General features: G+C 30.6%; 1 protein-coding gene across 1 annotated transcript; it reads left to right on the forward strand.

Annotated features, from left to right (window-relative positions):
• Nucleotides 1-1,841: 1,841 nt before the first annotated feature.
• On the forward strand, nucleotides 1,842-6,939 carry LOC100797988 (uncharacterized). The gene is made up of 5 exons (XM_003555570.5): nucleotides 1,842-2,450; nucleotides 2,763-2,821; nucleotides 2,945-4,708; nucleotides 5,060-5,138; nucleotides 5,587-6,939. Exons 1-5 carry the CDS (start codon nucleotides 2,348-2,350, stop codon nucleotides 6,264-6,266), a joined length of 2,685 nt encoding a protein of 894 aa, XP_003555618.1. The 5' UTR covers nucleotides 1,842-2,347; the 3' UTR covers nucleotides 6,267-6,939.
• Nucleotides 6,940-12,461: the final 5,522 nt, after the last annotated feature.

Genomic DNA, 12,461 nt, shown 5'->3' on the forward strand with positions numbered 1-12,461 from the left:
ATCACGTGTATTGTTATTAAATATATCAATATTAATGTTTTGCATTTGCACCCCAAAAATTAATCAGATTAGGTGAGAGTCACAGGAGAGTTGACAATTCCATTAAATATAAGGTATAATAAATAAATAAATAGTGTCTCCAATCAGATTTATGATTTATTCTACTACGTACTCGTCTCACATGCACTAAAGTTAAAGATGTGGTGCACTGCACTGCTCCATTAAGAACTCACTTCTCCGAGTGACCAGGCAATTTTCTGGTAGACGGGTTATTACTTGATTTTCCTTCAAATGTTTGGAAAATTTTCAAATAATAATTTTGCTACTGATTTGTTACTTTGAAAACCATAAACCGCCCAATGGAGCTGCAACATATTTGAAATTGTTATTTAATACAATCAAATCTATTTTAATATTTTTTATTGCTAAAATTTGTGTTCAAAATGACACAAATAAGATATTTTTGTTTGGATTAATTAAGTTTTTATTCCTCAAATGATGAGGTTTTAAATTTTTGATCCTTAAATTTTTTTTTAAAATAATTGGTCCTTAAAGAATTTTTTATTATTAAAAATAGTCTCGTTATTTACGTTATCTGTTAAATGAGAAACTATGATAAAACAAGATAAATTAAATATCATGTATATATTATATAAGTTTTATTATATTAAATAAATAATTAAAATATTATGTTATTAAAATGTAAAAGAAAAATCATTGTTGAATCCTAACCCTCAAGCACCCAACCACCAACAGGAGTTCTACGATGTAAACTAGTAATTATCCTCCTTCTTGACAATCTATGGTTTCGTGATCACACTTGAGTAAATATCTGAACATTGATCGAATATTATTAACAATAAAAACTATTTATAATAACAAAAAAATTATTTAAGAATCAAATATTTTTAAAAAATAATTTAGGGATGAAAATTCAAAATCCTCATTTGAGGATTAAAAAGTTAATTAACCGTTTTTATTTTATGTTAAAACTACATTTTGAGTTTATCGCATTCACGCTTGCTTTGTCCCGTAGGGATCTGGCAGTTATAAAGACAGTCCGCTGGCCGCTGCATTGCAAGAGTGGTTTGGCTACGTTTTTGTGCATTACTCCTTGGCTAATTTTATGCATTATTCAATAATTCCATTAGTTAATGTAAAAAAAAGTAGTTAACTTTTTAAGAAATAATATTATATTCTCCAAACATACATGATTTTCTTTTACTAAAGAACCAACTCGTAAATAAATTACCGGGTAGGTAAATAAAACTTATGACCTTTTGTTTTTATATACTACAATAAGAGTATTTTTTGGGTACTACTATTAGTATTTTTTTGCAATTAAATATCAATTTATTTTAAAATGTAGAAATTGTTGAAGTGAAGTTTAACTTCTTTTGTTACATTTTTTTTTATAATTTATTTAACATGGCTAATTACTTCATGTACTCCTTATTACAATTTACAAGTAGTCTGTTAAAAGCTCCCAACCGAAGTTTAGTGTAGGCAGAAAGGCCCCCAAATTCTACAACAACAAAAATTATCGTTTTTCTTTCCAAATGTTAATTAATCTTTTGTTTTTACACTCACGGTTTAGTTGTCTTTGTAAAATTCTACAGTTTTTAAAAGTTAGACAGTATTATAATATAAGAAGAATAATTTACACTTTTATGTTAGACAAACCTCTTCATTCTTTACATAAATTAGTACTAATTCGTTTTTATTTATATTTTAAAAAAATAGTCTTATTGATTGGTGTTTTTTAAGAAGTTGATTAAATATTAAGAAATTACTGAATAAAAAAAATACTAACAAGGTGTGATTGATCTGTAGAGGGAAAGAGAATCAAAATCTTTTTCTTAGTTCACTCCACCTCTTTGACTTGGCTTTCATTTAGTTTAGCCCCACGAGAACCCCATTATCCAAGACTTTTCTTTCTTTGTAATAACTATTGTCTTCTTCTTCTTCTTCTTCTCTCACACAGATCTTTTTTGCATTCCTCGTTTTGGACTATCTCCTTTGAGGAATAGAGACAAGACAAGAGTGAATACTGAATAGTGAATACTCGTTTAGGTGGATAAATAAAGTGTAAGCATTGTGCAGTGAGTGGTTTGTTTAATGAGAGAGATTGATAAAAATGACCCATAACTCCTCCACTATTTCTTTCCATTTTCAAGGACCCTCGACTTGAGTTTTAGGACACACAATGTGTTTTCTGGTTGCAAGAAAGAGACTTGAAAATGAGGTTCTTCTTCGCATGAAGGACCATGTTTCTTCTTCAGATTTGGGTTCTTGAGAGAAAATAACTGTCAAAAGAATCTCATATTTTGTTAGAGCAAAGTTTTTAATGGAGATCCAGAAAAAACGTTTCAAGGGAAGCTTCCTTAGCTTCTTTGACTGGAATGGCAAATCACAAAAGAAGCTGCTTTGTGACAGGCCTAACTTACCTGGTAATTATTTGCAGTCTCTCATATATATTTATTGTTCTTATTTTTTAAACTTCTGTCTTGCTTGCTTTGTCCATATATTGTGTACCTTCTTCAATTATTAAGTCCTTGTTTGGATCCTAGTGGGGGAGTTCAAAAGTATTTTCACTCCCAAAGCGACAAATTTTCCTTCTTCATTTTGTGTCTTGGAATTTGGGAATATGCATTAGAATTTCAAAAAGCACATTCCTAACTCTGTTCCAAACATAACCTAAGTCATTTTATGAAGTGAGTTTGATGTGCCTATGCTAAACATTTCTGCTACATTAATTGTAGATGTTTCAAAGCAAGGGAAGGAAAACATGGACAGCATGCCAAAGTCACAGGACAATAGGGTGTGCATTTGTTCAACCTTTCATAGTCCATGACTTATTTATAACATTTCCCCCCCTTTTTTTTGTTAATTCTGCCTTTCATAATACAATTTTTTTTTCTGTTGATTGTTACAATTGTTTCAGATAAAAATGGATAACAATAGAGTAAATCCTAGCAATAATGCAAGTTGTGATATTGATTGTGCCATATCAATTAATAGTGATGAAGGGTGTGGGGCTAAAGTCCCAGGGTTAGTAGCCAGACTTATGGGTTTGGATTCATTGCCAGTTTCAACTGTCTCTGGGCTCTCCTCCTCATCCACTTCATTATATGGCTCCAACTCTCTTGGATCTTCTCATTCTCCTGACGATGATGTTCTTCACTCAATGGTTGACTGCTGTTGCCCTGTGGATCCCATAAATATGCGACTTAAGCCAGAGAAATCTTCTTGGGCTGCCATGCAATCAAGGGCTCAGAAAGTGGGAAACCCGGCCATGAAGAGATTTCAGACTGAAATGTTGCCTCCAAAGTCTGTTAAACCCATTCCAGTTACTCACAACAAACTTTTGTCTCCTATCAAGAGCCCTGGTTATACGCAACCTAAGCATGCAGCTCATGTAATGGAGGCAGCTGCCAAAATAATTGAGGCAAGTTCCCAGCCATGTAGGAGGAATAGAATGTCTTCATCTGGATCTTCATCTGTTCCCTTAAGAATTCTTGATCTGAAAGAGAAATTGGAAGCTGCACAATATGAATTCAAATTCATGGATACGCACACTGCTAACCCTCTGAATGGCAAACCTAGTGAGAGGAGAAACAATTTATATAAATCCTCTTCAAGTTTCAAAGGTTCAAGGGATTCAGTAAAGAACAGTTCTTGTCAGTTGGCAAGCAAAGGAAAATCTGCTTCCCTTGCAATGCCATCTAAAACCAATGCTCAGAGCCGTGATGAATTGACTTTGAATGGTAATAGGAGATATATGAGGCAGAACAAACAGAATGATGTAAAATCAAACCAGTTTCCCAGGAGCCAGAAGAAACAAATTGTAGACCGGGCCAGGGTCATGCAGCAGAGAGCTTGTACAGGCCAGAGTAGCAATGTGCTTGGGAAGAATAACCAAAAGCAGAATAGTGTAACCAACAAAGGTGGTTCAGCTTCAAAAGTGGACTCCAATAAGCCAACACAAACTTGGTCTTCAGAAAGTTCTACCGGCGCCAAGAAGACTACAAAAAAGGTTGTTGTAAATGCCAACATTGAGCCCAAAAGGTTTGGCACAAGGATCACTGATACCATAAAGGAGTTTCCTGTTTCCAAAAGGAAGGGTATTTTCCAAAAGAAAAACTATAGTAGTAGCGATGTTCACAATGAGGCAAGAGGTTCTAATAGTGCAGCTAATACTTATGAAAACAAGTCCGTAAAATGCAATATTACAACTGATAGAAGTATTGACCAGGATGCATTTAGCATGAAAGGGAGCAATGGTGTGATTTCATTTACATTTACATCTCCCTTGAGAAGAAACATGCCCGAGTTGCAGTCCTCTACTGAGCAAGTGATGGGAACAAGGAACGAAATTGAGGTCAATTCTTGTAATAGTGATAAGCTTTATCCCCAAAAGTCATCATTTTCTCCTCCCAGGTTACATGTAATAGATGGTGATGCTTTAAGTGTTCTTTTGGAGAAAAAGCTGCAAGAATTGACATCTAGAATTAACCCACCTCAGTGCTCCCTCACGACAGAAGGGTCTTCTACTGGTTTAAGATCTAGTTTGGAAGACAAATGTCAAAGTGTGTTAAGCACCACAGTAAGGGAACAAGACAGAATCTTTCGCAATAAATTGGACAGCATGCATGATAATTGTTCTTCAAGTGATATTATGATGCTTAGCATGAATCAGCAACTGCAGGTCTCATTTTCTTCTATACTGTCAGTCTCATCTATTGTGGATTTTATTTCATTTTTTATGTAGAACTATTAAATATAGTATATTATCCTTGGTAATCTTCTGCCATCGATTAGTCAAGGGAATATATTTCAATTTGATAGAGGGAAGGGGGATGAGGGGGGTGCACATTATGCTTTTATTACTAGTTTCCTTGGGATTTGTTTAATATGATCCACACGGCAAGTATAGAAACAACTTTCATTTCTATCAAGTTATTCTTATTTGCAAGTTTAAATATTTTTAATGTTTGAAGTTTGAACTGGAAAGAAGAATATACTTATATTAGCACTAAATCACTCTTCACTTGTGCAGACATCAGAATCAATGGAAGAGCCTAGCTGTAGCAGCAACAGTGAAAGCCAAAATGGAAGTTACTTACATAGTGCATATGGTAATGTCTTAGTATTTATTTTCTTTACACTGCCTCTGAGCATATTTTTATCCAGATCTAAAATCAAAACTTTACACATTTTATGGTAATGAGTTGCTTTCACTTTTTTTATAAATCTTTAATTGCAAATTTGCAATATTGCATCAAATTTAGAAGAACCTTGAGGTGTGCTCGGGGTAGGGAGTTAACTCTAGAACTGTCATTGGGCCACATGTGGTAAAGAAACCTTGCAGATGTTGCAGAATTTTTCTTAATAGGTGGCCAATTATGGAGCATGACAGTTTCAATTTAATGTCTAACATCCAACATGCCATGCATGTATTATAAAGATATATGTGTTATTCATCAAGTTTATGTTATGAAAATAACTGTTAAGAATTTTTTGTGGTTCCTCAGCTCAACTGCATATGCTCATAAAATAACCTTTCCATTTTTAATCTCTTTTTAGGCAGCACAATTTATTCTTCCATGCAAGATGAGGAGGTATCTAATTTTTCTCCAATGAATGAATCTCTGTCACTCGAAAACAAGGCAGAATGGTCTGAGCAAAGCTCTTCCATAGTGATGGGGGATAACATGGCCAGTGAGCAGTTAAGTTTAATGTCAAATTCGGCCGAATATACAAGATCAGCAAGGAACATGGAGCTTGAATATGTAAAGGATATATTCAGCAATGCAGAGTTGATGGCAGAAGAATTTGTGGTGGGTGAAACAGACAAGATCATAATGGAAAATCTCTTTGATAAGTTGGAGAATGAAGGCCTTGGGGCAGAAAACTATGAAGAGTACTCTAAGATTGAGAGGAAGATTATATTTGACACTGTGAGCGAGTGCCTTGAATTAAGATGTAAACAAGTTTTTGTTGGAAGCTGCAAAGCATGGCCTAAATGGGTGGCTTCAGTTCAGAGGAAGAAGTGTTTAGCAGAAGAGTTTTACAAGGAAATGCTGAGCTTTAGAAATATGGAAGATGGGGTAGAGGTGGATGAACTTGTCAGCAAGGACATGAGCACTGGATGGGGTAGATGGCTTGACTTTGACATTGAAGCCTGTGAGGAGGGTTCAGAACTTGAATTTGATATTGTAACATGTTTGATTAACGAATTGGTTTCTGATTTGTTGTACGTTTAATTCCACGGTGGCATACATTAACATTCTTCACAATGTATAAATGGATAAAGCAATCACATGACATGGTAGGCTTTGTATTAGTTTTCTATAATTGTAAACAACTGATCCCTTCAAAATTCCCTCTATGCAAATCCATTGGATAGTGATATTTTTTATGTACTTGACGGTAGAACTTATCTTAATCGTTAAAAGATCTATTAGTATATTATACTCCTTTCTCCGTATTTATTAATTTGTACATTTTTTTGTTGTATTTATGAAAAACAATGTTACTTCTACGTTTAATTTTTTATTTCTAGAAGTAAACTGTTTTTTTTTTTATATATTTTCTTTTCACTTTTTCTTCAACCAAATAAAGAAAGTTTTTTTTATTTTTTACTTTCACTCGCTTTCATATCTTCCAAACGTACCATAAGATAAATCTTTTAAGTTAGCAATATTACATGAGCACTTTGTTTTTGACAGAATTACATGAGTACTTATTTCATTTTCTTAGTACTTGTTTATTTTATATTGCGAACACGCGGTGGGAGGAAGGGAAGACCGAATAGGATGAATCTAATTCTCGATCTCTGCATTCACCAACTACAAGGAACTCTTTATTAGGTGGCTTTCAGTGAAAATAACCATTTTAAGTAAATATCTAAATTTATATGCGTTAGTACTTTATAATATAATAAAATACAGGCGTAATTTCCTAATGAACACCAAATATAATAAGCTTTAAATTCGAAATAGATCCATTAAAAAAAAAAGATACAATTATCCCAATTATAAATGCAATGAATTGAACAACTTCTGTGCAAATGTTTGTAGAGACTTGAGACAGCGGGTTGCACCCATTACCCATCGTGGGGTTGAAGCCATGATGTTTTGCTTGACATCAAGCTTAAATGGTTGTCCCCTTGTGTATACCGTTATGTTTGCCCATTAACATTTTTTTTTTATGAAAGACAACAAAATTTTGATTGAACATGCATAATTAGTTTATTTTAAAAACTTTTGAATGGTTAATTATTTGCAGCCACACCATAAAATGATCAATCTCTCCTGAGCCTTAATTTATATGCTTTAATACTCCTGATAAGGTCAGGTTTGTGTGGACAAGCTTGCCAACCATGGTGGCAATATGCCAATATGTTTTACTGTCTTTAGTATTTAGTATTTATTAGTGTTTCTTCTTTTTTAGCTATTCCTCTTATCTCTAACATGCTCGTGGATGTTCTTTGATACATGAATAGCAGTGGGCCAGTGAGAGCTATTTTGAATAAAATTTTGAGCAAAAACCTATAAAAGAGAAGAATAAATTAAATTAAAAAGATATATAAATCTAATTTTGACATAAATTAGAACTAACTTATGTATATTAACTTTAAAAAATCATTCTTTTATGAAAACTTCAATAGTTTGACATTCTTACCTTAAAAATAATTTTAATTTTAATCACTATTGATCTTTTTGATTTAAATTGTGTGCAATTTTGATCTTTAATGTTTTTTTAACTAATTAAATATCTGTATTTGTAAAATTAAGCAAATACTTAGGGTTTATAATAAATTCAAGATTAAAATAATTTAAAAGGTTATAAGTTAGGAAATTAGTAAAAAAAAAAATTGAGCGTATAACTTGGAATATTTCTTAGTATTGTTAGCAAGTTAAAAATACAAATTAAGAGAATCAAGTTGAGCGTTTTTTTTCTTCTTTTTTCTTTGTCATGTTCAATTTGAGTTAAAAGGATGCATCATGTATATTACATCCAATGTGTTGATGGGCTCATAGACTAAACCGACTCAAGTTAAAGCATCATTTAACATTAAGCATGAATGGATTCGACCAAAAACAAACACTGAAGTGAAAGAAATTGTAGAAAAATGTTATTTTGATTGTAATGAAAACAGAGCAAAGCAATTGGTGCGCACATGGGTCCTCTTAGGTGAGAGAAAAGTGGTGTTCTTGACTTTTCAACGCTGATGCAGTTGTTGAGAGGAGAATGGGAATCCACACTGTTTGATGGATTCATTTTATTGTTTGATCTGCATCTATTGTCAACGCGCCTCACATGTCATAACAATCTAATCTATCCGTAACCGCTAACCATTTATTACAACATGACATGTGGTTTCTTATTTATTTCCTTGTCTTTCTGTTATGTTAGCTTAACTCTTTCCTTCCATCTTCTGAGATCTGCCATCAACATTGCACCTTTGCCCAACATAATATCCTTGTCATATGACACCTACTTCTTCATCTCTCTCTAATCAAAGTTAGGTATATGAACCATAATATTAAACTCCCTTCAATGGTATTAGTGTCCATAGTTCACTTAACCCTATGTGTAATTTAATTACAAGTTATTCATTGTGTAATTTTTTCTTAACCCTTTTTTGGTAGAAATGATAGAAATAGAAGATAGATTTTTGAATTAGAGTGTGTTTAGTAGAGTGAAATGAAATGGAATGTAGATGATTTGAGATTAAATTTTTAAATTAAAGTATAGTATAAAAATATGATTTCATTTTATTATTTTATTGTTCTATGTTATTTCTTTTTAGCTGTTTCATCCTGACCAAACAAGGGTAAAATAAAATATAGGAAGTGTGAGTTCCACACAATTTCTCCTATGTTACTCTCTCCACTCACCCTATTTTTCTCTTACCAAACAAAACATAGAATTATTCATTTAATTGAAGGATTTATGTTTAATTTTTTTTAGGTAGAATTTTTTTGAGTTGACAATCACATCCAACGAGTAAAATTAATCTTTGTCTCAGTGGGTTAGGAGACATTTATAATTTCTAACTTAGGAAAAAAAATTATACATTATTATGTACAATAATATCATTTATTTTATAATAATTATTTTATAAATTATATATAAAATAATTTATAACTGATTAATATTGTAAATTTTTTACACCGAATATATGCAAAAAAGATAATATTTTAATTAATTAAGTTAGAAATATAGTATTTAAGGAAAAAGGAACTTTGTAATGTATCATAAAAACATATATAAACGCTAAAAAGTACTGATGAAAATGACAATGTAGTCATGTAGATCTTTTTGATATAAAAGATTGAGCACCATCCCCAGAGTATCATTCCACCTTTTTTTAATGAAATTCAATTATTAACTGTTATTGAATCCGATAAGAACAACTACATTTCTAAATTTAGATTTGCGTATTCGAAATTATTTTGCTGGTCTTTTTAGGACGATGAGATTGGAAAAAATGGCTAAAACTAAAGAGCAGAGTTGAACGAATTTAAGCAATCCGTAAAAGTAATTACACATAATTAACACATAATGTTTTCTAGCCAAAGACCTGTATGTGAGATCAATTGTCTATCCTGATTCAATTTTTTTTTACACGAGAGTAGAACGTCAAGTACGTTGTAATTTTCCATCAAATATATCATATATGTACCATTTATGCGAAGAAAATTATTCCTCATATCAACCTCACCTCATCAATAATGTATATCAGTCACATTTTTTAAGTGTTTTATTTGAGTTTCCTTTAGACTTTTGTAATAGAAAAAAATGCACATGCAGACATTGGTTGTCAGACTTTGATTTGCTGGACACTGTAAGTTGTAACCCTCTTTCCTAAGCAAAATTTGTTGGCAAATGCTAATTAATGCATTAAAAATATGTTTTAAGATGTTATAATTGAATATTTTTTTGTTAAAACTTATAATTATTGTTATTTTCATAATTTTTAATACACTTTGTAATTGTTTAAATAAATTCGTTTAAAAAATGTTTAAATAATTTTTTATGCAATACTTTTTAATTAGTAATTTTAATTCCAAGCCACTGATCTCAACATGACCCAGATCTTTATAATGCTGGCCATGTTACATCCCTCCCCATCCCACTGATATTCTTTCGTTTTTTTCTTGGGTTTGGAGAAAACTGAAAAGAGTCTCTGCTTTCTATGATGTTCAGTTGTTCACAGATTAATATGCCATGTATCTTCTTTCTAGATCATTAATTTAATTGAGGTTTTTAATTGCAGAATGATGCTACTATTAGAATACTCAGCGGAACTGCGAGAGGATCCTATGGGAAGTATTGTCTTTGCTACATCTCAATCTCCTGCGTCTCATAATTTATGAGAACTTGTGTAAGAATTTTGTCTGTGAATCGTATGAAACTGTAAGCATTTCTATAAATATTGAATGAGTCTTGAAAAAATATGTACTAATTCTGATGAGTTTTTAGAATTCAATTTACCTAATTTTTTATGTAAAAAAAAAAAATCACAATTTTGTTATAAGCTTTTTATAATTTAATGATTCCAATATTGTTTACTATAATATTTTAAAAATAATGTGTATTGTACTGATATCATGAGTGAGTCAACTCTCGTTTTCTCTTTATAAACAGCTTATCTAATTCTCTTGATGTGACCCAAACGGAACTTGAGAATTAATATTTACAACTTGCAAGCATTAATTTACATGCCTCGATTCATTATACTAATATATATAGAAACCACTAACCAGTCAACAAATCAAGAACTACAATCTTAAAAAGATAATGCATTTTTTTTTGGGTGAAGCTCTAAAGTAAATAATAAAAGGAATTTAAAACTTAATTCATGATTTTAAAATTTCGATCTAATAATATAAATGTTTTTTACAGGATATAAATATTTAGTTATATATTTGTGTTATGAAATTAGAATAAATCATACATTATTTCTTAATTTGAATATATTATAAATTTAAATAAGGACATATTATAACTTAGCTATTCTAATTAATATAATTATACATTTTCATGAATTAATGATAAAATTTATTTACCGTCTTTTACACACAAATATAATTGATATGATTTTATTGCCGATATGAATTGGAGAAAAAAAGTAATTATACTTTGTAACAGTTGACTTTATTTTTTATTTATGGAAATTGACTTTATTATTTAAAGTTTAATTGAATTGCTTAAGTTAATTAAAATTAAAATTAGCAAATATTGATTAGTTATTTTAGATATTTTTTTAAACACTTTTCAACATTAACAAATAGCTTTAAAAACTCATAAATTCCCGTAAATATCTATCAGTAACACTAACACTAACACATGGATAGGTCTTATGTGGATGAGTAATTTTTTACCCACAGAAATAGGTAGTGGGCTAGTGGCCAGTTGGGGGCTACAAGTTACAATAGTTACCGCCACCTTCTATTTATAGCCATGTGATCATGAGAATGAGACTGGTAAATGCTTCAACAGCCTAATGACTAAAACTATCTAACTAAAATTAATAATATCTGTATAAAAAGATATTTGAAGACTTAATCTTCTAACTTTACTTTTTTCTTTAAGAGTACGATCATTGTTTTGTCATTTATGATTTTATCAATCAAGATTAGCAATTATATGCTCAAAAGTGAGTGGATATATAAACTTTTTATGAATGTGGGACACATATAAAAACGATCTAAAAGCTTTTGAAAGTAAATCATGGAAAAATCTTCGTGACATTTAGGGTCTAAATATTATGCGTGAAAATATAGGTATTAGCAAAATTCTTTGAGATTATCCCAAATTGTATTTGTTTTCTAGTTATAAATAAAATGATATAACCATCATTGTTTTTTTTATAAAAAAACAAAGTTTGGCTTTATTTGGGTTTGTCTACTTTGATTCAAATTTGTTAGAGTTCAAAGTAACTTTTAATTAAATATCTAAGATTAGAAAATATAGAAAAAAAAAGTTAGACAGATTTTTTTTTAAAAGATGTCTAGTACTACTATACGTGTGGGTCAAATGTTCAATTAACTTAATATAGACATGTGTTTCATGGGTATTACAATATTGTAGAAAGTTGATGATTTTTTTTTACATACACAATAAAGCATTTATTAATGTTTCCTTAAAACATAAAATATCAAGCAAATGACGTATGAATTATGAAATATAAAAGTACCTTAAATATAACTCATGAGTTGTTATCACTTTTGTAAAAAATAATATCATACTATTATTTATTTATTTAAGATTTAAATATATTGTCAGTGTTTTAAATTGAGTGAGGTCATTTTTATTTTGTTCCTCCAAATTTAAATTTGTTTTTTTTATCTCTCAATTTCAAAAATATTTTTTCGCCTTTTTTTTATAATCCAATTTTTTTAGTCTCTTAGGTTAAAAAAAAATCAACATGTCAATCACCCCAAAAT

Source organism: Glycine max, chromosome 20, assembly GCF_000004515.6.
Source record: "Glycine max cultivar Williams 82 chromosome 20, Glycine_max_v4.0, whole genome shotgun sequence".
Taxonomy (NCBI): domain Eukaryota; kingdom Viridiplantae; phylum Streptophyta; class Magnoliopsida; order Fabales; family Fabaceae; genus Glycine; species Glycine max.